The 27,528-nt window shown below is 44.0% G+C and overlaps 1 protein-coding gene across 1 annotated transcript; it reads right to left on the reverse strand.

The window, feature by feature from the left end:
* Positions 1-26: 26 nt before the first annotated feature.
* Positions 27-14,986, reverse strand: ppp1r7 (protein phosphatase 1, regulatory (inhibitor) subunit 7). Its single transcript, XM_055867194.1, has 10 exons — positions 14,879-14,986; positions 13,968-14,063; positions 11,018-11,073; positions 10,858-10,923; positions 10,565-10,695; positions 8,824-8,986; positions 4,843-4,959; positions 4,531-4,635; positions 2,251-2,337; positions 27-2,096 (listed from the first exon to the last, which is right to left on the reverse strand). The coding sequence occupies exons 1-10, from the start codon at positions 14,916-14,918 to the stop codon at positions 1,920-1,922; spliced, it is 1,038 nt and encodes a 345-aa protein (XP_055723169.1). The 5' UTR covers positions 14,919-14,986; the 3' UTR covers positions 27-1,919.
* Positions 14,987-27,528: the final 12,542 nt, after the last annotated feature.

Raw genomic sequence — 27,528 nt, forward strand, 5'->3', positions numbered from 1 at the left:
TGTAAGCATTTGTGAGGGGAGACATGTAATTTAAGTAACTTTATTATTTCGTCTTTTATAATACATTCAGTTCAAGAACAGTCTACCAAGCTTAACTAAAAACAAGGCAAAAAATACAAGTGAGTTGTGTGGCATTGTTTTATGAACCCATCTGAGGGACTGGGACTAGTGGGGCAGATACAAAAGTCATGTATAGAACTGTCAACTTGTCTGGCAAAGGGAGGAGTCAATAGTTGAAATTCTATACATTGCATTTTTATCTGTAACATTCTAAAATGTTGCACCCTCTTGAATAAGCCCCAGTTGTATGGGTCACCTTTTGCTCTGCAGGTGGGAATATACATTTTCCCCTAACCACTGATACAGGGTCATTACACTATTTAAGTTCAAATCTGATTGGGGGTACAGAAGGGTTAACTGATCCTAGATCTGTGGTTAGGGGCAAATTCTGAGGCCGTTGGTCCATTGATTAGCAATAGTAAGGTCCTGAGGATTGTGGTTGAAAGTGGTTTACACCACAAACACACTCCTTCCCTTCCACATACCTTCACTCAGACACACTCCACTGATCCAGGTGAATATGTCATAGGAGCCCATTTCTGTTCACAAACACGGTTCACTTCGGTTAAACTTTGCCTGTAAGTGTACAACTGTAGGTGACTCCATACATGTATATGCATGGGCTATTGACTTAGAAATATAACAGATTGTCATATTTTTCTTTACATTATCTCAAAACATTTGAGGGACATGGCCTGAAAAGAAAAAAGTGCTGAATACCACCATCACTGAATGTTAGTTGCATTTCACAGCAGCATGATTGACATATGGATTAACAGCTCAGACTGCAGATTCATTTGAATTAGGATGTTGAGTCAGTCTAAGAGAATGATTATTTACAATCAAAAGCAGACGATCTCCTGGGGATGTTCACCGAAAGATTACCATTCAAAACAAATGTTTTATAAGAAATCAATGAAAAAAAACCTGGTCTGTTCCTTCGGGTGACAATGCATTCAGAACATTTGCCTTATTGGCCTGAGACAGACCAGTTTCAGATCGAGCACAAAGAGAGCGCTTCTTTGATGTGACAGGGCGTGAATTAAGTTCAATCCTTCACTTTGAACAAGATACCACGTGCACGAGACAGTGTCTGTAATGCAGCTGCAGTATGCAAGCAGTCCAGTGTTATGATGCTCTAAATATCCCTATGGCAAACACTAAGTATCATACGCCAACATTATATATATTTTTTACACATTTGATCATTTTATATTCTTTAATATAAAAAAAATAAGACTTTGATATCTGTTGAGTGTAGTAGACCTTCCTAAAAAAAAAAAAAAAAAAGACAAACACTCCCATGACCACTCATCCCCCTCTCCGCCAGGTGCAGTGCAATTTCAATAACAAAGAGAAAACAGCCTGCCTTCTTTTCTTATCAAACAGACAAAGGCCAATCAGGCAGGGCAGTCGTTCCCTACTCCACATGCAAAAGGAAAGGGGAGGAGAGAAGGAGAAAGAGAGAGGGGGGGCAGTGGGGAAAGATGGTGTCTTTTTGACATCCCTGCAGCCCCCACTCCTCCCAGCCCATTTCCAGTCCAATTCTGGGAATAAATTAATAAGCGTTCACACAATAGCATAGGTCAGGTGGTGAGTGTGAGTGTGTACATGCGTGCGTAAACGTGTTTGTGTGCGAGAGAGGTTAAGGAGAAAAGTGATGGTCAGAATGTGTGTGTTTAAGTATACGTGTTATACAAAGGGAACCCTTGTCTGTGTGTATCAGTATGTGTCTGTGGTGAATTAGTGCAGTGAGCGGAGATCCATTTTGCAGTTGCAGGGGAAGGACGGTGAGTGGGAGGTGGGGGACACTGAGGTGGGGGTACGAGATGTGTCGTGACACGGCGGGCATGGGCCGGTTAGAAGCGGATGAAGGTGGCATCGATCTGGCGTACAGTGGGCAGCGCCAGCATGATCTTCCTGCGGTATTGGGGGTCCTTCTGTAAGGGGTTCCTCTCCAGGTACACCGTCTCCAGGGCTTTGGAGCTCTTCAGCTCATCCAGATCTGACCAGTTCTCTATCTGATTATCATTCATCTGGGGGGGGGGGGGGGGTAGAGATTTCATATATGACATAACTTCCCAATCTGCAGCCTAGGACATATGTATTTCTCGAACTGACAGTGATCTACTTTAAAAAAATGACTCATCCATGCTACATCCCTCCTTTCAATCTCTCCTTCCCTCTTACCCAGAATTCCTGTAGGTCTGTTAAATGGCTGATGTTTTCAATTTTCTTCACCCGGTTGGCTGCGATGTCCAGAGTTGTCAGCTTTTTCTGTATATGGACAAACAGCATAAATTGAGTCACCACTTTACATTTTTTCAAGTACTTGCTATTAAACTAGTGTGCAGACATGTTAAGTCATAATTTTACAATAACTACAGTTGAAGTCGGAAGTAAATTTATTTGGCTAAGGTGTGTGTAAACTCAGTTTTTCACAATTCCTGACATTTAATCCTATTAAAAATTCCCTGTCTTAGGTCAGTTAGGATCACCACTTTATTTTAAGAATGTGAAATGTCAGAATAATAGTAGAGAGAATGATTTATTTCAGCTTTTATTTCTTTCATCACATTCCCAGTGGGTCAGAAGTTGACATAGACTCAATTACTATTTGGTAGCATTGCCTTTAAATTGTTTAACTTGGGTCAAACGTTCAGGGTATCCTTCCACAAGCTTCCCACAATAAGTTGGGTGAATTTTGGCCCATTCCTCCTGACAGAGCTGGTGTAACCGAGTCAGGTTTGTAGGCCTCCATGCTCGCACACGCTTTTTCAGTTCTGCCCACAAATTTTCTATGGGATTGAGGTCAGGGCTTTGTGATGACCACTCCAATACCTTGACTTTGTTGTCCTTAAGCCAGTTTGCCACAACTTTGGAAGTATGCTTGGGGTCACTGTCCATTTGGAAGACCCATTTGCGACCAAGCTTTAACTTCCTGACTGATGTCTTGAGATGTTGCTTCAATATATCCACATAATTTTCCTGCCTCATGATGCCATTTATTTTTTTAAGTGCACCAGTCCCTCCTGCAGCAAAGCACCCCCACAACATGATGCTGCCACCCCCGTGCTTCATGGTTGGGATGGTGTTTTTCGGCTTGTAAGCCTCCCCCTTTATCCTCCAAACATAACAATGGTCATTATGGCCAAAAGGTTATATTTTTCTTTCATCAGAGCAGAGGACATTTCTCCAAAACTACTATATTTGTTCCCATGTGCAGTTGCAAACCGCAGTCTGGCTTTTTAAAATTGTGGTTTTGGAGCACTGGCTTTTCTTCCTTGCTGAGCGGCATTTCAAGTTATGACGATATTGGACTCGTTTTACTGTGGATATAGATACCTTTGTACCTGTTTCCTCCAGCATCTTCACAAGGTCCTTTGCTGTTGTTCTGCGATTGATTTGTACTTTTCGCACCAAAGTACGTTCATCTCTAGGAGACAGAACGCATCTCCTTCCTGAGTGGTATAACGGCTGCGTGGTCCCATGGTGTTTATACTTGCGTACTATTGTTTGTACAGATGAACGTAGTACCTTCAGGCATTTGGAAATTGCTCCCAAGGATGAACCAGACTTGTGGAGGTCTACAATTCTTTTTCTGAGGTATTGGCTGATTTCTTTTGATTTTCACATGATGTCAAGCAAAGAGGCACTGAGTTTGAAGGTAGGTCTTGAAATACATCCACAGGTACACCTCTTTGACTCAAATTATGTCAAATAATTGACTCAAATGATCAGAAGCTTCTAAAGCCATGACATCATTTTCTGGAATTTTCCAAGCTGTAAAAAGGTACAGTCGACTTAATGTATATAAACTTCTGACCCACTGGAATTGTGATACAGTGAATTATAAGTGAAATAATCTGTCTGTAGACAATTGTTGGAAAAATGACTTGTGTCTTGCACAAAGTAGATGTCCTAACCGACTTGCCAAAACTATAGTTGGTTAACAAAAAACGTGTGGAGTGGTTAAAACGAGTTTTAATGACTCCAACCTAAGTGTATGTAAACTTCCGACTTCAACATGTAAATTAATTTTTCTTTAACTAGGCAAGTCAGTAAAGAACAAATTCTTATTTACAATGACGCCTACAACGGCCAAACACAGACGACGCTGGGCCAATTGGGAGTCCCATAGAGCGGCGCACAATCACGGCTGTTTGCGATACAGCCTGGATTCAAACCAGGGTGTCTTTAATGACGCCTCTAGCACTGAGATGCAGTGCCTTAGACACCCCCCCCCCACCCCATGTAAATTGCACATGATTATTTTTAGATTTAAAAAACCAAGCATACATTGTATAATCTACCTGCAGGGAAGCCGCTAAACATTTACATCAAGTCATCTAGCAGACTCCCACCATTACTTCATTAGGGATCCATAAATATTGCATTCCTGCTCTAATTTTATTGGTCGCCATGGCAACGTGCATGGCTCTACAGTTGTGCAGGTTGCCATTGACTCACGTTGTTCTCCAGGCCCTCGATGACCTCGATGCCATTGTGACTCAGGTAGAGCTCCTTCAGGTTGACCAGACCCTGCAGACCCTCCATCTTGGTGATGCGGTTACTCTGGAGGAAAGACGACAACACAACATCCACTTGTCTTCAAAATTGTACCGTCTTCATGAGTAGATGTACTTGCTACTGAGTAGGGTCACTAAACACAAGCATTTGCGTGTTAGGAATGCTGCAGTCTATGACTCGTTGTCCCACTGAACACAAAACTGAAGACTGAGGAAGTCGCAGACACTATTAAGCCACTGTGTTTTTGTGTACCTGGATGCTAAGGACTGTCAGATTGTGTAGACCCTCAAGATGCTGAAACTGCGTGATCTTGTTGGTGCCCAGAAACAGACTCGTCAAAGAGGACAGCGAGTCCAAATTCTCAATTACCTGGAAACACACAAAAAGCCACACACACGCGCGTTAGATCAATCAAGTCTTTGCGGCAACAATGACTCTTTCTGTTCCAAGTGGCTGCCAATTGAGAGACGTGTAGATTTGGAGTAAGCAGAGCGTAAATGTAAAAAAACATTAAGAACACCTTCCTAATATTGAGCTGCACACCACCTCAGAACAGCCTCAATTCATCTGGGTATGGACTCTACAAGGTGTCGAAAGTGTCCCACAATTGTGTCAAGTTGGCTGAATGTCCTTTAGGTGGTGGACCATTCTTGATACACACGACAAACTGTTGAGCGTGAAAAACCCAACAGCATTGCAGATCTTCACACAAACTGGTGCGCAGGGCACCTACTACCATACCCCATTCAAAAGGCACCCAACTCTTGTGGTCTTGCCCATTCACCCTCTGAATTGTACACAAACAATTCATGTCTCAATTGTCACAAGGCTTAAAAATCCTTCTTTAACCCATCTCCTCCCCTTCGTCTACTCTGAGGTGGATTTAACAAGTGACACTCCTAGAGACTTTTTCCACATTGTAATTTAACAAAGTGCGATTAAATTATCTACAAAATACCCTGTCAAAGTGAAAGATTTATTTAAAAAAATAATTAAAAAGTGGAATGAAAAATACGAATATCTTGATTGGATAAGTATTCAACCCCGAGTCAATACAGAATCACCTTGGGCAGCGATTACAGCTGTGAGTCTTTCTGGGTAAGTCTTAAAGCTTTGCACACCTGGATTGTACAATATTTGCACATTATTATTTTTACAATTCTTTAAGGTCTGTCAAGTTGGTTGTTGAAGTCTTGCCATAGATTTAAGCCGGTTTAAGTCAACATTTTAATTAGGCCACTCAGGAACATTCAATGTTGGTTTGGGAAGCAACTCCAATTTATTAGGTACACCCATTTAGTACCGTGTCGGACCCTTTGCAGCCAGATCAGCCCGGAATACGTTGGGACACAGCGTTCAAATTGTTGCTCAATTGGTATCAAGGGACTTAACTTGTGCCAGGAAAACATTCCACAGACCAATTCACCACAGCCACGAGCCTGTACCGTTGACAACAGGCAGGATGGGTCCATGGACTCATGCTGCTTACACCAAATCTTGACTCTCGCATCTGCATGTCGCAAAACAAACCGGGATTCGTCGGACCAGGAGATGTTTTTCCACTCAAATTGTCCAGTGTGGTCATCGCGTGCCCACTGGAGCCCCTTCTTCCTGTTTTTAGCTGACAGGAGTTGAACCCGGTGTGGTCGTAACAGCCCATCAGTGACAAGGTTCAACAAGTTGTGCAAGCCGAGATGCCGTTCTACACACCACTGTTGAGCTGTGTTTGCCCACAGGACCGCAGCTAACTGGATGTTTGTGTTGCACTATTCTCGCAAACCCTCGACATTGTCGTGCATGAAAAGCCCAGAAGTGCGGCCGTTTGAGATACTGGATCCTGCGGGCCTGGCACCGATGATCATACCACGTTCAAAGTCGCTTAGGTCATTCGTTTTGCCAATTCTAACGTTCGATTGCAAGCCATGGCCACGTGACTATAGGAGCAATCAATTTTCGTGAACGAGGTGGTGTACCGAATAAAACCAGGCCAGTGTAAATTTGGCCATGTGTTTTAGGCTATTGTCCTACTGAAAAGTTGAATTAATCGCCCAGTGTCTGTTGGAAAGCAGACCGAACCAAGGTTTTCCTCTAGGATTTTGCCTGTGCTTAGCTCTATTCCATTGCTTTTTATCATAAAACACTCTCCAGTCCTTGCCGATGACATGCATACCCATAACATGATTCAGCCACCACGATGGAAAATATAAAGACTGGTGCTAAGGGATTTGCCCCAAACATGACGCTTTGTATTCAGGACATTAAGTTAATTTCTTTGCCACATTTCTTGCAGTGTAGTGCCTTATTGTAAAAGGATGCATGTTTTAGAATATTTTTCTTTTCTTTTTACTCATTTAGATTAGTATTGTGGAGTAACTACAATGTTGTTGAACCATCATCAACTTTGTCCTGTCACAGCCATTAAACTCAGCCATTCTGTTTTAAAAGTCACCATTGGCCTCATGGTGAAATCCCTGAGCGGTTTCCTTCCGTTACGGCAACTGAGTTAGGAAGGATGCCATCCGAAGTGTAATTAATAACTTACATGCTCAAAAGGGATATTTAAATGTTAAGCTTTTACAAAAAAAGCAGACAAGTCACATAATAAGTAGCATGGACTCTATGTGCAATAAGTGTTTTACATGATTTTTGACTGACTACCTCATCTCTGTACCCCACACATACAGATAATTGTAAGGTCCCTCAGTCGAGCAGTAAAATTCAACCAAAGACCAGGGAGGTTTTCCAATGCCTCACAACATTGCACACATTGAACGTCCTGCTCAGCATGGTGAAGTTATTCATTACACTTTGGGTGGTGAATCAATACACCCAGTCACTACAAAGATACAGGTGTCCTTCCTAACTCAGTTGCAGGAGAGGAAGGAAACCGCTCAGGGATTTCACCATGAGGCCAATGGTGACTTTAAAACAGAATGGCTGAGTTTAATGGCTTTGATAAGAGAATAATGGAGGACAGATCAACAACATTGTACTTACTCCACAATACTAACCTAATTGACAGAGTAAAAAGAATGAAGCAGAATAAAACATTCCAAAACAGACATCCTGTTTTCAATAAGGCACTAAAGTAAAACTGCAGAAAATGTGGCAAAGAAATTAACTTTATGTCCTGAATACAAAGCGCTATGTTTGGGGCAAATCCACAACACATCACTGAGTACCACACTTCATATTCAATCCCACCGCTGTCAATTGTTTTGGGGTGGCAGGTAGCCTAGTGGTTAGAGCGTAGGGCCAGTAACCAAAAGTTTGCTGGATCGAATCCCCGAGCTGACAAGGTAAAAATCTGTCGTCCTGCCCCTGAACAAGTGTTCACTGTTCCCCGGTAGGCCGTCATTGTAAATAAGAATTTGTTCCTAATTGACTTGCCTAGTTAAATAAAATAAAAAAATATATTTTAATATATATTTTGAAGCATGGTGGTGGCTGCATTATGTTATGGGTATGCTTGTCATTGGCAAGGACTAGGGAGTTTATGATAAAATAAACGGAATAGATATAAGCACAGGCAAACTCCTAGAGTAAAATCTGGTTCAGTCTGCTTTCAAACAGACACTGGGAGATGAGTTCACCTTTCAGCAGGACAACCTAAAATACAAGGCTAAATATACACTGGAGTTGCTTACCAAGACCACATTGAATGTTCCTGAGTGGCCTAGTTACAGTTTTGCGATAAGTAGTCAATACATGTTAGGAATACATATCTAAATCAAGATATATTAGTGTTCTATTTTTCATGATTTCTTTACAATTGTTAATCGTGTAGATCATTGACCAAAACAAAATACAATTAAATACCACTTTGTAACAGAAAATGTGGAAGAAGTCAAGGGGTGTGAATGCGTTCTAAAGGCACTGTACATTTTAAAAGCTGATGGAGATTTGCAGAAAGAACGGACAGAGAGAAGCAGGTGAGTAATGGCCGGTAGTGGATGCGGCGGGAAGATCACAGCTGTCACATGATTATTGGATGAGGCACTCATTGTGATATGACATCACACTGTGTTTGATATTCTATTTGTAGAACACAGAGACGCATTCTGTGCTTAGTCAACGATTTTGATATGACAAAGAGACCAACAGTATTTTTCCCCCCCAAAACTGTGAATAATCGCCAAAAAGCAATGAGTTTTCATCTCTGCATACAAATTCTAAGCATATGTAATTGGTCGCACATGCCCTGTAACCCCTGACCCTTGGCCTCTGTCTCACCCGGATGCGGTTAGAGCCCAGCTCAAGCATCTCCAGGCCGGTGAGATGGTCCAAGTTAGCGATGTGACTGATCTTGTTGTGCAGCAGGAATAGCTTCTTCAGCCCCGTCAGACGCTCCAGACCCTCCACCTTCCTCAGCAGATTGAAGGACACGTCCAGCTGGCTGGAGATCAGAGTCAAAATACATTCAGGTTTAATTCAACTTTACAGAGGAAACATTTTGTGCAAAATAGCACATGGAGTAACAAAGTTCATTCAGTTCTGTCAGTGTAACTGAGAAGAGGAATGCACTTAATGGTTAGTAAAATCTGGTCATCGAGGCAACTGCAAGGTCAGCTGATAGGAAGGGAAACACTGGTGTGTATGCATGCATTTATGTACAGTACCAGTCAAAAATTTGGACAAACCTACATTGTAGAATAATAGTGAAGACACCAGAACTATGAAATAACACATACTGAATCATGTAGTAACTTAACAAGTGTTAAATCAGAATATATTTGAGATTCTTCAAAGTAGACACCCTTTGCCTTGATGACAGCTTTAAAACACTCTTGGCATTCTCTCTCAACCAGCTTCGTGAGGAATGCTTTTCCAACTGTCTTGAAGGAGTTCCCACATATGCTGAGCACTTGTTGGCTGATTTTCCTTCACTCTGCAGTCCAACTCATCCCAAACCATCTCAATTGGGTTGAGGTCAGGTGATTGTGGAGGCCAGGTCATCTGATGCAGCATTCCATCACTCTCCTTTTTGGTCAAATAGTCCTTACACACCCTGGAGGTGTATTTTGGGTCATTGTTTCACTAAGCGCAAACTAAATGGGATGGCGTATCGCTGCAGAATGCTGTGGTAGCCATGCTGGTTAAGTGTGCTTTGAATTCTAAATAAATTCCAGACAGTGTCACCACAAAAGCACCACACATCATCACACCTCCTCCTCGATGTTTCACGGTGGGAACCACACGAGATAATTCGTTGGAACCAAAAATCTCAAATTTGGACTCAGACCAAAGCACAGATTTCCACTGGTCTAACGTCCATTGCTCATGTTTCTTGGCCCAAGCAAGTCTCTTCTTCTTGGTGTCCTTTAGTAGTGGTTTCTTTGCAGCAATTGGACTATGAAGGACAGATTCACGCAGTCCCCTCTGACCAGTTGATGTTGAGATGTCTGTTACTTGAACTCTGAAGCATTTATTTGGGCTGCAATTTCTGAGGAACTTATCCTCTGCAGCAGAGGTAACTCTGGGTCTTCCTTTCCTGTGGCGGTCCTTCATCATAGCGCTTGATGGTTTTTGCGACTGAAGAAACTTTCAAAGTTCTTGACATTTTCAGGATTGAATGACCTTCATGTCTTAAAGTAATGATGGACTGTCGTTTCTCTTTGCTTATTTGAGCTGTTCTTGGCATAATATAGACTTGGTATTTTACCAAATAGAGCCATCTTCTGTATACCACCCCTATCATGTCACAACACAACTGATTGGCTCAAACGCATTAAGAAGGAAAGCAATTCCACAAATTAACAAGGCACAACTGTTAATTGAAATACATTCCAGGTGACTACCTCATTAAGCTTATTGAGAGAATGCCAAGAGGGTGCAAAGCTGTCAAGGCAAAGGGTGGCCATTTTGATTTCTTCAGTATTATTCTGCAACGTAGAAAATAGTATAAATAAAGAAAAACCCTGGAATGAGTAGGTGTGTCTACACTTTTGACTGGTACTGTATGGGTCAGACTCACTCCAGTTCTGTGAGGGTCTGCAGGTTCTCAAGTTTGCGGATTTGGTTGTCGTAGAGATCCAGCTCCTTCAGAGTCACTAACGTCTCCAGGTTCTCAATGTTTTTGATCAGGTTCTGCCTTAGAGAGAGCGTCTGGAGACACGCAAACATTTAGCATTAAAAGTCATTCTGTTTGTGCAGACAGTCTCCTTTACTCCAGAGTGATTGTCATCTATGTTTTCTATAAATAGCATTATGATGTTTTTAAAAATAATACTGTATGGGTGAAGGCCTGACAGTAGTCAACCTACTGACCTTAGCCTTCCTCAACACCTCCAATCCCTCAATCTTCCCAATCCTGCAGTGGACAAGATCAACATCCTGTGAAGAGAGGTAGGTGTGTTAGGTAGAGAACTAAAAATTGGAACAACATTTATAATTGTTATGGCAACACTAATTCCCATCCCTCCATCACCTCTTCCTCTGGGTCCAAGGTTATGGTATCCATATCTACGGGAGACTCCTCTTTAACTGTGTACAAAGAGAAAGACATTTCAAGAAGTGATTTGTAACACAGCATCTAGGCCTAACTAGGAGTAGCATGTACTAGCTACAACAGTACAACATGTTCTCAAATCAAATTGTATCCGTCACATGCGTCTAATACAACAGTGAAATGCTTACTTACAAGCCCCCAACCAACATTGTAGTTTAAAAAAATATACACATAAGATTAAGATGAAAGTGACAACTAATTAAAGTGCAGCAGTAAAACAATAGCAAAACTATATACAGGGCGGTACCAGTACAGAGTCAATGTGCAGGGGCACTGGTTAGTTGAGGTAGTATGTACATGTAGGTAGAGTTATTGAAGTGACTATGTATAGATGACAACAGAGTAGAAGCGGTGTAAAGAGGGGGTGGGGGAGCAATGCAAAAAGTCGGAGTAGCAATTTGATTAGGTGTTCAGCAGACTTATGGCTTGGGAGTAGAAGCTGTTTAGAAGCCTCTTGGACCTAGACTTTGAGCTCCGGTACCGCTGCCATGCGGTAGCAGAGAGAACAGTCTATGACAACTAGGGTGGCTGGAGTCGTTGACAATTTTTTAGGGCCTTCCTCTGACACCGCTTGGTATAGAGGTCCTGGATGGCAAGAAGCTTGGCTCCAGTGACGTACTGGGCCATACGCACTACCCTCTGTAGTGCCTTGCGGTCGGAGGCCGAGCAGTTGCCAAACCAGGCAGTGATGCAACCAGTCAGGATGCTCTCGAAGGTGCAGCTGTAGAACATTTTGAGGATTCGAGGACCCATGCCAAATCTTTTCAGTCTCCTGAGGGGGAGAAGGTTTTGTCGTGCCCTCTTCACAACTGTCTTTGTGTGCTTGGACCATGTTAGTTTGTTGGTGAAGTGGACACCAAGGAACTTGAAGCTCTCAACCTGCCCCGCCGATGAGAATGGGGGCGTGCTCGGTCCTCTTTTTTCCTGTAGTCCACAATCATCTCCTTTGTCTTGATCATATTGAGGGAGATGTTGTTGTCCTAGCACCACATGGCCAGGTCTCTGACCTCCTCCCTATAGGGTGTCTCGTCGTTGTCGGTGATCGGGCCTCCCACTGTTGTCATCTGCAAATTGAATGGTATTGGAGTCGTGCAGTCATGAGTGAACAGGGAGTACAGGAGGGGACAAAACAAACACACCTGAGGGGCCCCTGTGTTGAGGATCAGCGTGGCAGGATGTTACCTACCATTACCACCTGTGGGCCGCCTGTGAGAAAGTCCAGGATCCAGTTGCAGAGGGAGGTGTTTAGTCCCAGGTTTCTTAGCTTAGCTTTGAGGTGACTATGGTGTTGAACGCTGAGCTGTAGTCAATGAATAGCATTCTCACATAGGTGTTCCTTTTGTCCAGGTGGGAAAGGGCAGTGTGGAGTGCAATAGAGATTGCATCATCTGTGGATCTGTTGGGGTGGTATGCAAATTGGAGTGGGTCTAGGGTTTCTGGGATAATGGTGTTGATGTGAGCCATGACCTGCCTTTCAAAGCACTTCATGGCTACAGACGTGAGTGCTACGGGTCAGTAGTCATTTAGGCAGGTTAACTTAGTGTTCTTGGGCACAGGCACTATGGTGGTCTGCTTGAAACATGTTGGTATTACAGACTCAGACAGGGAGAAGTTGAACATGTCAGTGAAGACACTTGACAGTTGGTCAGCGCATGCTCGGAGTACACGTCCTGGTAATCCGTCTGGCCCTGCGGCCTGTTTAAAGGGCTTACTCACATCGGCTGCGGAGAGTGTGATTATACAGTCGTCCGGAACAGATGGTGCTCTTATGCATGTTTCAGTGTTATTTTGCCTCGAAGCGAGCATAGAAGTTCATCTTGGGCAGGTCGTGGTTGTTCTCAACTGGCCTACCTGGTTAAATAAAATATAAAAATAATTTTGCTTGTCTGGTATGCTCGTGTCACTGGGCAGCTCTCGGCTGTGCTTCCCTTTGTAGTCTGTAATGGTTTGCAAGCCCTGCCACATCTGACGAGCGTCAGAGCCAGTGTAGTACGATGCGATTTTAGTCCTGTATTGACCCTTTGCCCGCTTGATGGTTTGTCTGAGGGCATAGTGGGATTTCCTATTAACTTCAGGGTAATTTTTTATTTCACCTTTATTTAACCAGGTAGGCCAGTTGAGAAAAAGTTCCCATTTACAACTGTGACCTGGCTAAGATAAAGCAAAGCGACACAAACAACAGAGTTACACATGGAATAAACAAAAGTACAGTCAATAACACAATGGGTTAGAGTCCCGCTCCTTGAAAGCGGCAGCTCTAGCCTTTAGCTCAGTGCCGATGCTGCCTGTAATCCATAGCTTCTGGTTGGGCTATGTACGTACGGCCACTGTGGGGACGATGTCGTCGATGCACTTATTGATGAAGCCAATGACTGATGTGGTGTACTACTCAATGCCATCGGAGGAATCCCAGAACATATTCCACTCTGTGCTAGCAAAACAGTCCTGTAGCTTAAAATCTGCTTCATCTGACCAATGTTTTATTGATCTAGTCACTGGTACTTCCTGCTTTCAGTCAGATTCACATCTAAAAAATTTTTTTTAGTTTGTGCCAACTGAGCATGACTTGACACTATACCTGAGTATAACCTTACCCTGTATACTTAAATAACATAATAATAATATTTAATTTGCAGAGCGCATTTCCCACATTCAATTCACATAAGGTAGCAAACAAAAACAGCATTGATTCATAAACAAGTAGAAAATAAAGTCACAATACATCAATACATTACCTACTAATGCAAAAGAGACTTCATGCAAATTAAGTGATCAACCATTAATAGCTAGCTTGCATAGGTAGGTTCTCAGTTAAGTTTTAAATTAGGAAATTGAAGCTGCCTCCTTGACATGTACAGGTAGGCCCCACCTGTGGCAGGAGGCTGGTTCAGGTCTACCTCCCCGTTGATGCTCTTCCTCCTGGTATCATCATCTCCTGACTCCTCTGACTCTCCCTTCCGATCCACTGCACACAGAACAGATGGGAAGGAACAGCCTGGGTCAGTTCAATGTAGTTTGAACATTATCACAGTTGTAGCCATGGATGAGTCATGAAAACTAAAGCACCCATGTAGCAGGCTCACATGATCTGCCCTGCTTTTCTATGGATGGCTGTCTGCAAACTACTGCTAGCTGATCAGTAGCATGTTCATAAGTAGAAACGTGTTCATACTTAGCTAAACCTTGTTTTGAAGTTAGCTATATACAGTAGCTAGTAAGGTTATTTTCGTATGTGTCTGACAGTTTGATTTTAGATTATGGAAGAATCCGACAATATTGAAAGCAACATTTCCACGCTAGCTGACTGGCCAGCAAGGGCCGACCAACCAGCTAGTAGAGTAGCTTGATAGACCAATCACCATGAGATGTTCGCACTTCAACTACACTCAGTTGCTAGGCTAACTTGCTTTAAGTGGATGAGTCGGTCAATATTTGTTAAATAGCTAATGTTAGCTAACTACAAAAAAACATAGGATGACATTTACCTAGGTACAGAAAAAAACATGTTAGCTAGTACTAGTAGCTAGATAAATACAACTTATACAACTTACAACTTATTATTGAATGACATAGCCACCAGTGGCAGTAGCTAGCTAACAAACAAGCTAGCTAACAACATTAGCTAGATAGCATGTCCACGGAGGGAAGGGCAAAGTAGCACAAAATAACATCCCCTGCAGCATGCAGTTGTGGGGGGGTTCAATAATAAATAGGTAAATATATATTTAACCACCCTCATGAAAAACTATTTGTGATGCAATATTTTAAATTATCACGCACCTTCCATCTCTTGAGGCTCTACAACAGACAGGGTAGCCATATTTGTTTCCCGATAACTCTGCCTTTTTTCATTGACAATCTCCTCAGCCAATCAGGAGGCTGCATGTTTGGTGCGGGCTCTGCCTTCAAAAGGGGTGCGTCACTGACCACAATAGATCATTTATCCCTTTGTTAGCGATATTCAAGATCACATTTGAATCACGAAAATATAAAGAAAGACAAAACATGAATGTTTAACATGGAAAATATAAGAACTGCGACACTATCATAAAGAGCATTTTAGTTGCAGTTTTTGACCACAGGATGGTGCCAATCACACATATTCCTGCACTGCAGCACGGCACAATCACACCTGCACAAGAGGACATAAATAGCCCTTCAACAAGGGCAGATAAATAAAATAAGAATAGAGTGTTCAAGGGACGGTCATCCATAACCAGAAACATACTATAGGTGGATGGTGTATATTTTCAAAACAATGAGTTGATGTACTTAATCTACTTCCCTAGTAGGTGTCATGACTTTCCTTTCATTAATCTGATGAATGTTATTTACCTAATCAACTAACTATGTTTAATTGTTACCGATTAAATTAATCATGTAACAATTAACTCATTAGGAATTTGGGGCAATTGAGAGCAATTGTTTAAAGAGTTACCCGAATTAAATCACGTCCATCAAAGAGTCAAAACAGTTCATCCAACCTCGTATCATATCATCATTCTTAACAGTCGTAATCTCTTGCATCTGCAAAAAACCCAGCCTTATGTATGATTCAGTACTACACATATTGGTTTAGTTATTTATTTACTAGCTAACTCAATGATAACACAGAATAAACATACACACATAATACATTAGAAACAGGTCCCTAGCGGACTGACACAATATGGTGGCTTTTTATAAAAGACATGGATAGGGCGAGAGAGAGAGAGGGACAGAGACATAATACTTTGGTACATTTATAAACTACTCTCACAGTAATCATATACTTTGCACATGAACCGCCGCCCGTTTGGAGTAAGCAAAGCCTTCTTGGAAAGGGTTTGGTTGGGCCTTTCCACGGCACGCTTGTAATGCTCTGATTGTCCAAAAGCCCCCCCCCCCCCTGGAATCCAGCGACCCGTCGTATAGTCCTGAACAGAACAGAGTGCACTCTGCTTCCATTTGCTCTGGAAGATGATTCTTTGAAGATAGGCTAGCCAGCCGTGTCGATGGTTCCCATTGGGTGATGAGAGTAGTATAATACGGTGATTCGAGAAGAGTTGTAGAACCGGTTGGTTTGAAGAGTAGTAGAATGTTCACACTTCAATTCGCTTTTCTAGAAACTTTACTTAGGACAGCTAATCAGCCGTACCAGTGATTGGCCATGAAGTGATATTATTGTCTCTACCGCGTGTTGAGATTTCAGCGTTCAAACCACTTTGGACGTGACCTGTAGCTACACCCCTCTCTGGTCTGAATGTTAATTTCTTTACCAATCCTTTTATGCACTCTGGTCGAAAGGGACTGTTCCGTCAGGCTGACACACTCTGATCTCACTCGGGGCGTGGCTACTTACTGTGCAAAGTTTATAGAAAACAAATAATCTCTTATGGCTACAAAAATCACATCCCTATCTTAATTAGGGTAGGGGTTAGTGGTTAAGGTTAGGGTTAGGGTTAACAGTTAAGTTTGAAGTTAGTGTTAGGAGTTAGGAGTTAGGGTTAGGCATTAAGGTTAGGGTTAGGGGAAGTGTTAGTTAACATGCTAAGTAGTTGTGCTAAGTAGCTGTTAGCCAGCCTGCCAGCTTAGTGGAGTCTGCCACTAGCACAGTCAGTGTAGTCAGCTCAGCTATCCCCATTGAGACTGTGTCTGTGCCTCGACCTAGGTTGGGCAAAACTAAACATGGCGGTGTTCGCCTTAGCAATCTCACTAGAATAAAGACCTCCTCCAGGGCTACTTAATGTTAGATCCCTCACTTCAAAGGCAGTTATAGGCAATGAACTTATCACTGATCATAATCTTGATGTGATTGGCCTGACTGAAACATGGCTTAAGCCTGATGAATTTACTGTGTTAAATGAGGCCTCACCCCCTGGTTACACTAGTGACCATATCCCCCGTGCATCCCGCAAAGGCGGAGGTGTCGCTAACATTTACGATAGCAGATTTAAATTTACCAAAAATAAAATGACGTTTTCGTCTTTTGAGCTTCTGGTCATGAAATCTATGCAGCCTACTCAATCACTTTATATAGCTACTGTTTACAGGACACCTGGGCCATATACAGCGTTCCTCACTGAGTTCCCTGAATTCCTATCGGACCTTGTAGTCATAGCAGATAATATTCCAATTTTTGGTGATTTTAATATTCACATGGAAAAGTCCACAGACCCACTCCAAAAGGCTTTCGGAGCCATCATCGACTCAGTGGTTTTTGGCCAACATTTTTCTGGACCTACTCACTGTCACAGTCATACTCTGGACCTAGTTTTGTCCCATGGAATAAATGTTGTGGATCTTAATGCTTTTCCTCATAATCCTGGACTATCGGACCACCATTTATTACGTTTGCAATCGCAACAAATAATCTGCTCAGACCCCAACCAAGGAGCATCAAAAGTTGTGCTATAAATTCTCAGACAACCCAAAGATTCCTTGATGCCCTTCCAGAATCCCTCTGCCTACCCAAGGACGTCAGAGGACAAAAATCAGTTAACCACCTAACTGAGGAATTCAATTTAAACTTGCGCAATACCCTAGATGCAGTTGCACTCCTAAAACTAAAAACATTTGTCATAAGAAACTAGCTCCCTGGTGTACAGAAAATACCTGAGCTCTGAAGCAAGCTTCCAGAAAATTGGAACGGAAATGGCGCCACACCAAACTGGAAGTCTTCCGACTAGCTTGGAAAGACAGTATCGAAGAGCCCTCACTGCTGCTCGATCATCCTATTTTTCCAACTTAATTGAGGAAAATAAAAACAATCCGAAATGTCTTTTTGGTACTGTCGCAAAGCTAACTAAAAAGCAGCATTCCCCAAGAGAGGATGGCTTTCACTTCAGCAGTAATAAATTCATGAATTTCTTTGAGAAAAAGATCATGATCATTAGAAAGCAAATTACGGACTCCTCTTTAAATCTGCGTATTCCTCCAAAGCTCAGTTGTCCTGAGTCTGCACAACTCTGCCAGGACCTAGGATCAAAAGAGACACTTAAGTGTTTTAGTACTATATGTCTTGACACAATAATGAAAATAATCATGGCCTCTAAACTTTCAAGCTGCATACTGGACCCTATTCCAACTAAACTACTGAAAGAGCTGCTTCCTGTGGTTGGCCCTCCTATGTTGAACATAATAAACATCTCTCTATACACCAGATGTGTACCAAACTCACTAAAAGTGACAGTAATAAAGTCTCTCTTGAAAAAGCCAAACCTTGACCCAGAAAATATAAAAAAAACTATCGGCCTATATCGAATCTTCCATTCCTCTCCAAAAATTTTGAAAAAGCTGTTGCGCAGCAACTCACTGCCTTCCTGAAGACAAACAATGTATACGAAATGCTTCAGTCTGGTTTTAGACCCCATCATAGCACTGAGACTGCACTTGTGAAGGTGGTAAATGACCTTTTAATGGCGTCAGACCGAGGCTCTTCATCTGTCCTTGTGCTCCTAGACCTTAGTGCTGCTTTTGATACCATCAATCACCACATTCTTTCGGAGAGATTGGAAACTCAAATTGGTCTACACGGACAAGTTCTGGCCTGGTTTAGATCTTAGCTGTCGGAAAGATATCAGTTTGTCTCTGTGAATGGTTTGTCCTCAACTGTAAATTTCGGTGTTCCTCAAGGTTCCGTTTTAGGACCACTATTGTTTTCACTATATACACTGCTCAAAAAAATAAAGGGAACACTTAAACAACACAATGTAACTCCAAGTCAATCACACTTCTGTGAAATCAAACTGTCCACTTAGGAAGCAACACTGATTGACAATACATTTCACATGCTGTTGTGCAAATGGAATAGACAAAAGGTGGAAATTATAGGCAATTAGTAAGACACCCCCAAAAAAGGAATGGTTCTGCAGGTGGTGACCACACACCACTTCTCAGTTCCTATGCTTCCTGGCTGATGTTTTGGTCACTTTTGAATGCTGGCGGTGCTCTCACTCTAATGGTAGCATGAGACGGAGTCTACAACCCACACAAGTGGCTCAGGTAGTGCAGCTCATCCAGGATGGCACATCAATGCGAGCTGTGGCAAAAAGGTTTGCTGTGTCTGTCAGCGTTGTGTCCAGAGCATGGAGGCGCTACCAGGAGACAGGCCAGTACATCAGGAGACGTGGAGGAGGCCGTAGGAGGGCAACAACCCAGCAGCAGGACCGCTACCTCCGCCTTTGTGCAAGGAGGTGCACTGCCAGAGCCCTGCAAAATGACCTCCAGCAGCCGCCAACCAGACAGGATCTGCCAGAGCCGCCAACCAGACAGGATCTGCCAGAGCCGCCAACCAGACAGGATCTGCCAGAGACGCCAACCAGACAGGATCTGCCAGAGACGCCAACCAGACAGGATCTGCCAGAGCCGCCAACCAGACAGGATCTGCCAGAGCCGCCAACCAGACAGGATCTGCCAGAGCCGCCAACCAGACAGGATCTGCCAGAGCCGTCAGCCAGCCATGAGCAGCCAGATCCGTCAGCCAGCCATGAGCAGCCAGATCCGTCAGCCAGCCATGAGCAGCCAGATCCGTCAGCCAGCCATGAGCAGCCAGATCCGTCAGCCAGCCATGAGCAGCCAGATCCGTCAGCCAGCCATGAGCCGTCCAGCCAGGATCCACCAGAGCCGTCCAGCCAGGATCCGCCAGAACCGTCCAGCCAGGATCCGCCAGAGCCAGGATCCGCCATTCAGTCCGGTGCTGCCCTTCAGTCCGGTGCTGTCCCTCAGTCCGGAGCTGGCGTCTCTCAGTCCGGAGCTGCCCCTTATCCTGGTGCTGCTCCTTATCCTGGTGCTGCCCCTTATCCTGGTGCTGCCACTTAGTCCGGTGCTGCCCCTTAGTCCGGTGCTGCCACTTAGTCCGGTGCTGTCCCTTATTCCAGTGGGGTTAAGAAAGCGGGTAGTGACTATGGTGGGGTGGGGACCACGACCAGTGCCAGAGCCGCCACCGTGGACAGACGCCCACCCAGACCCTCCCCTAGACTTTATGCTGGTGCGCCCGGAGTTCGCACCTTAAGGGGGGGGGTTATGTCACACCCTGGCCTTAGTTATCTTTGTTTTCATTATTATTTTAGTTAGGTCAGGGTGTGACATGGGGAAGTTTGTGTGTTTTTGTATTGTCTAGGGTGTTGTATGGTGTAGGGGGTTTAGTAGAGTAGATGGTTTAGTGTTCAGTGTAGGTGTCTAGGAAAGTCTATGGTTGCCTGAATTGGGTCTCAATTAGAGACAGCTGGTTATGGTTGTCTCTGATTGGGAGCCATATTTAAGGCAACCATAGGCTTTAGCTGTTTTGTGGGTAATTGTCTATGTGTAGTGTTTGTGTCAGCACTATCTGTATATATAGCTTCACAGTCGTCTGTTTGTTGGTTTGTTTCATTTTTTCTTCTTATAATAAAAAGAAGATGTATTTTTCACGCGCTGCGCCTTGGTCCTCTCTCTCTCCCTTTGACGATCGTGACAAGATGCTTGTTCTAGGTCCCAAGAAACAAAGAGATCTTCTGTTGAATCTGACAATTAATCTTGATGGTTGTACAGTCGTCTCAAATAAAACTGTGAAGGACCTCGGCGTCACGCTGGACCCTGATCTCTCTTTTGACGAACATATCAAGACTGTTTCAAGGTCAGCTTTTTTCCATCTACGTAACATTGCAAAAATCAGAAACCTTCTGTCCAAAAATGATTCAGAAAAATTAATCCATGCTTTTGTTTCGTCTAGGTTAGACTACTGCAATGCTCTACTTTCCGGCTACCCGGATAAAGCACTAAATAAACTTCAGTTAGTGCTAAATACGGCTGCTAGAATCCTGACTAGGACCCAAAAATTTGATCATATTACTCCAGTGCTATCCTCCCTATACTGGCTTCCTGTTAAGGCAAGGGCTGATTTCAAGGTTTTACTGCTAACCTACAAAGCATTACATGGGCTTGCTCCTACCTATCTTTCCGATTTGGTCCTGCCGTACATACCTACACGTACGCTACGGTCACAAGACGCAGGCCTCCTAATTGTCCCTAGAATTTCTGAGCAAACAGCTGGAGGCAGGGCTTTCTCCTATAGAGCTCCATTTTTATGGAATGGTCTGCCTACCCATGTGAGAGACGCAGACTCTTGTCTCAACCTTTAAGTCTTTACTTAAGACTCATCTCTTCAGTAGGTCATATGATTGAGTGTAGTCTGGCCCAGGAGTGTGAAGGTGAACGGAAAGGCTCTGGAGCAACGAACTGCCCTTGCTGTCTCTGCCTGGCCGGTTCCCCTCTCTCCACTGGGATTTTCTGCCTCTAACCCTATTACAGGGGCTGAGTCACTGGCTTACTGGTGTTCTTCCATGTCGTCCCTAGGAGGGGTGCGTCACTTGAGTGGGTTGAGTCGCTGACGTGATCTTCCTGTTTGGGTTGTGCCGTGGCAGAGATCTTTGTGGGCTATACTCGGCCTTGTCTCAGGATGGTAAGTTGGTGGTTGAAGATATCCCTCTAGTGGTGTGGAGACTCCCTCTGCCTACCCAAGGGGGTGGGGTTATATCCTGCCTGTTTGGCCCTGTCCGGGGGTATCATCGGATGGGGCCACAGTGTCTCTTGACCCCTCCTGTCTCAGCCTCCAGTATTTATGCTGCAGTAGTTTATGTGTCGGGGGGCTAGGGTCAGTCTGTTATATCTGGAGTACTTCTCCTGTCTTATCCGGTGTCCTCTGTGAATTTAATTATGCTCTCTCTAATTCTCTCTTTCTCTCTCTCTCTCGGAGGACCTGAGCCCTAGGACCATGCCTCAGTACTACCTGGCATGATGACTCCTTGCTGTCCCCAGTCCACCTGGCCGTGTTGCTGCTCCAGTTTCAACTGTTCTGCCTGCGGCTATGGAACCCTGACCTGTTCACCGGACATGCTACCTGTCCCAGAACTGCTATTTTCAACTCTCTAGAGACAGCAGGAGCGGTAGAGATATTCTCAATGATCAGCTAAGAAAAGCCAACTGACATTTACTCCTGAGGTTCTGACTTGTTGCACCCTCGACAACTACTGTGATTATTATTATTTGACCATGCTGGTCATTTATGAACATTTGAACATCTTGGCCATGTTCTATTATAATCTCCACCCGGCACAGCCAGAAGAGGACTGGCCACCCCTCATAGCCTGGTTCCTCTCTAGGTTTCTTCCTAGGTTTTGGCCTTTCTAGGGAGTTTTTCCTAGCCACCGTGCTTCTACACCTGCATTGCTTGCTGTTTGGGGTTTTAGGCTGGGTTTCTGTACAGCACTTTGAGATATCAGCTGATGTAAGAAGGGCTATAGAAATAAATTTGATTTGATGAGGATGAGACACACACAAGACACACATTGTGAATGCCAATTGGAAAGAAACAACTGTTCTGTTTTGCTAATTTCTAGCGAGTCTTATGACAAATGTTGCTGGTGAAAGGCCTGTCCCTTGCATAAGCACTCCAGGCTTGGCCTACGTGGCTGTGCCTCTGTCATGGGGAAGGTATGCCCTGCTATCTGCTTTTCTTCCTGGGGAAGGAAGAGCAGGGGTCATCGGGGTCACAGCTACATATGAAATGAGAGGGAGTCAATGAGAGATTCCTGGAAAAAGACAGGATACTGCCTTTTTCATATGGAAACGATAGTGACTTAGCAACACTGATAAGCTAACTACGTGTGGGCGGTGAAATGGATGTGTTTGTTTACAAAATGAATAAAATTGCATGTGGGTGTGTTTGGACATACACACACAGTGCATTCTGAAAGTGTTCAGACTGCTTGACTTTTTCTACATTTTGTTACGTTACAGCCTTATTCCAAAATTAATCTAATCGTTTTTTCATGTATCAATCTTCACCCCATGATGACAAAGCAAAAACAGGTTTTTAATAGGTTTGCAAATGTATTAAAAATAAATATCACATTTACATACACATACTCATTCAGTTTTTCTTTATTTTACTATTTTCTACATTGTAGAATAATAGTGAAGTCAACAAAACTGTGAAATAGCACATATGGAATCATGCAGTAACCAAAAAAGTGTTAAACAAATCAAACTATATTTTATATTTGAGATTCTTCAAATTCCCACCCTTTGCCTTGACAGCTTTGCACACTCTTGGCATTCTCTCAACCAGCTTCATGATCTAGTCACCTGGAATGCATTTCAATTAACAGGTTTGCCTTCTTAAAAGTGAATTTGTGGAATCTCTTTCCTTCTTAATGCGTTTGAGCCAATCAGTTGTGTTGTGACAAGGTAGGGGGGTATACAGAAGAGAGCCCTATTTGGTAAAAGACCAAGTCCATATTACGGCAAGAACAGCTCAAATAAGCAAAGATAAACAACAGTCCATCATTACTTTATGACATGAAGGTCAGTCAATACGGAACATTTCAAGAACTTTGAAAGTTTCTTCAAGTGCAGTCGCAAAAACCATAAAGCGCTATGATGAAACTGGCTCTCATGAAGACCGCCACAGGAATGGAAGACCCATAGTTACCTATGCTTCAATGAGTGCTTCAAATGCTTCAATGAGTTCAAGTAACAGACACATCTCAACATCAACTGTTTAGAGGAGACTGTGTGAATCAGGCCTTCATGGTCAAATTGCTGCAAAGAAACCACTACTAAAGACACGAATAAGAAGAAGAGACTTGCTTGGGTCAAGACACACGAGCAATGCAGATTAGACCGGTGGAAATGTGTCCTTTGGTCTGGAGTGTCACACCCTAATCTGTTTCACCTGTCTTTGTGCTTGTCTTCACCACTCACCAGGTGTCTCCCATCTCCCCTCATTATCCCCTGTGTATTTACAGTTGAAGTCGGAAGTTCACATACACTTTAGCCAAATACATTTAAACTCAGTTTTTCATAATTCCTGACATTTAATCCTAGTAAAAATTCCCTGTCTAAGGTCAGTTAGGATCACCACTTTATTTTAAGAATGTGAAATGTCAGAATAAGTAGAGAGAATGATTTATTTCAGCTTTTATTTCTTTCATCACATTCCCAGTGGGTCAGATGTTTACATGCACTCAATTAGTATTTGGTAGCATTGCCTTTAAATTGTTTAACTTGGGTCAAACGTTTCAGGTAGCCTTCCACAAGTTTCCCACAATAAGTCGGGTGAATTTTGGCCCATTCTTCCTGACAGAGCTGGTGTACCTGAGTCAGGATTGTAGCCCTCCTTGCTCGCACACGCTTTTTCAGTTCTGCCAACACATTTTCTATGGGATTGAGGTCAGGGCTTTGTGATGGCCACTCCAATACCTTGACTTTTTTGTCCTTAATTTTGCCACAACTTTGGAAGTATGCTTGGGGTCAATGTCCATTTGGAAGACTCATTTGCGACCAAGCTTTAACTTCCTGACTGATGTCTTGAGATGTTGCTTCAATATATCCACATCAATTTCCTGCCTCATGATGCCATCTATTTTGTGAAGTGCACCAGTCCCTCCTGCACCAAAGCACCCCCACAACATGCTGCCACCCCCGTGCTTCACGGTTGAGATGGTGTTCTTCGGCTTACAAGCGTCCCGCTTTTTCCTCCAAACATAACTATGGTCATTATTGCCAAACAGTTCTATTTTTCTTTCATCAGACATTTCTCCAAAAAGTATGGTCTTTGTCCCCATGTGCAGTTGCAAACCGTAGTCTGGCTTTTTCAGGTTAACCTTTTCAGGTTACGTCGATATTGTAAGGGGTGCGAACTGGCGGCAGAGAAGCCAGACGCAGGAGAGAAATAACTGTGTTTCCAACGGCGCAGTTTATTAACAAAACCCACCAGAAACAGAATAATAAAATAAATGGGTACATAACCCAACGCACACCAGGACAGACCTGCACTTACAATAAAAAATCACCGACAAGGACATGAGGGAGAACAGAGGGTTAAATACACAACATGTAATTGATGGGATTGGAACCAGGTGTGATGGAAGACAAAACTTCTGACCCACTGGAATTGTGATACAGTGAATTATAGGTGAAATAATAACAATAAACAATTGTTGGAACAATTACTTGTGTCATGCACAAAGTAGATGTCCTAACCGACTTGCCAAATCTATAGTTTGTTAACAAGACATTTGTGGAGTGGTTGAAAAACGAGTTTTAATGACTCCAACCTAAGTGAATGTAAACTTCCAACTTCAACTGTATACTTGTGTTCTCTGTTTGTCTGTGCCCAGTTCGTTTTGTTCGTCAAGCCTACCAGCGTTTTTCCCCTTGCGCCTGTCTTTTCTATAGTTCCTGTTTTCTAGTTTTCCTGGTTTTGACCATTCCGCCTGCCCTGACCCTGAGCCTGCCTGCCATCCTGTACCTTCCCCCAGCAAACTGGATTATTGACCTCTGCCTGCCCTGACCCCGAGACTGCCTACCGTTCTGTACCTTTTGTACTCTGATCTGGATTACTGACCTCTGCCTGCCCTTGACCTGTCGTTTTGCCTGCCCCCTGTTCTAGTGATAAACATTTGTCTCTTCGACACTGTCTGCATCTGGGTCTTCCCTAAAATGCGACATGGACTCCAAATTGGGCGGGGGGGGGGGGGGGGGGGGGATATCTGGCAGCCCGTTGGCTCCACCCCCGGGCCTTATATGGACTTCCTGCCCCAATGAGGAAAGGCTGTGTTTCGTTAATCCAGGGAGTGCTTGAGGATAAAGGAGGAAGCAGCCTGCACAAAGGGGCAGAGTAGGAGAGAACCAAGAGCGGTATGAAGAGTGAGAGAAGCAAGAACAATATCTGTGCGATTAGCCGCTGGGACCTGGATTGTCGGACTACCCCCCTTGTGTACCGGACTGGCTTGACCAAGGACCTGAGTGTGAGGATTACTCCTGGAAAACGGAACGGACAAAGAGAACGGCTTGTGGACAGTGAGGTGATTGGTAAATTCCCCCTTCTTTCCCCGTGTACCAAAATCCCTAATAAACTTCCCATTTGCATTCTGATTGTGTTACTGGTGCCTGTTTTGTTATTGAACTTTGTGACGTGGAAACCCCACAACATTGAGCCTGCTACATATAGTGGAGAATGCGGGCAAACCAAACCAAGCTCAATAACTAAACAAACACAGAGCACAATGGAAGCATTGGTGAGACAGCTGCTGGAGGCGAACATAGCACAGCAGGCGTCAGCCTGTCAGCTTCAATATAAATCTACTAGGTTTGGGATGAGATTGTTGTGCCTGCCATTATGCTGGCCTGGGCGGCTGTCAGCTGGCTGAGTTCAGCTCGCATACGAGCGGTCTCCTCCAGGAGTTGCTGGAGGAACAGCGTCAGCAGACCGCTCGTATGCGAGCAGACCGTTCCTCCAGGAGTTGCTAGAGGAACAGCTTCAGCAGACCGCTCGTATGCGAGCTGAACTCAGCCAGCTGACAGCCACCCTGGCCAGCATAATGGCAGGCACAAAAATCTCTCATCCCAAACCTAGTAGGTTTATATTGAAGCTGACAGGCTGATGACATCGAGGTTAACCTACAAGCCTCCAAAAGGACGGCGGCTAGGGAGAAATGGTCCCATGAGCAATGGGCCAGCCTGCAAGCACCCTTCCTGTCAGGCGTGGCACATAAGACATATCAGGATCTGATGGTTGACCAGGCGACACATTACGAGGTGCTGGAAAAGGAAATCTTGCGCCGGTATGGTTACACCCTGATTAGCAGGGCACAAAAATTCCATGATTGGGCGTAGGATCTTACAGCATCCCCCAATCACAAATGCATGATCTAATTAGGCTGGCCAACTGCTGAACCCCTGACGCTCACGACCATCGAGAAGGTGGTCCTAGATATATTTATACGCTCTCTCCCGTTCGAAGCTAAAAAGTTAGCCAGCCAAGCTAACATGCAGAGTGCAGATCAGCTGATGGAACTGGTTGAAGGACAGCAGGTGGCTTTGGAGGTCCTGTGCAGCGGACAACCACGGAAGGCTGAATACTCTATTCGCCAGAAGGAGCGGAAAAGGAAGGAGGACATTTACATTACATTTAAGTCATTTAGCAGACGCTCTTATCCAGAGCGACTTACAAATTGGTGCATTCACCTTATGACGTCCAGTGGAACAGCCACTTTACAATAGTGCATCTAAATCTTTTAAGGGGGGGGGGGTCAGAAGGATTGCTTTATCCTATCCTAGGTATTCCTTAAAGAGGTGGGGTTTCAGGTGTCTCCGGAAGGTGGTGATTGACTCCGCTGTCCTGGCGTCGTGAGGGAGTTTGTTCCACCATTGGGGTGCCAGAGCAGCGAACAGTTTTGACTGGGCTGAGCGGGAACTGTACTTCCTCAGTGGTAGGGAGGCGAGCAGGCCAGAGGTGGATGAACGCAGTGCCCTTGTTTGGGTGTAGGGCCTGATCAGAGCCTGAAGGTACTGAGGTGCCGTTCCCCTCACAGCTCCGTAGGCAAGCACCATGGTCTTGTAGCGGATGCGAGCTTCAACTGGAAGCCAGTGGAGAGAGCGGAGGAGCGGGGTGACGTGAGAGAACT

The sequence above is a fragment of the Salvelinus fontinalis genome, chromosome 17 (genome assembly GCF_029448725.1).
Source record: "Salvelinus fontinalis isolate EN_2023a chromosome 17, ASM2944872v1, whole genome shotgun sequence".
Classification (NCBI taxonomy): Eukaryota; Metazoa; Chordata; class Actinopteri; order Salmoniformes; family Salmonidae; genus Salvelinus; species Salvelinus fontinalis.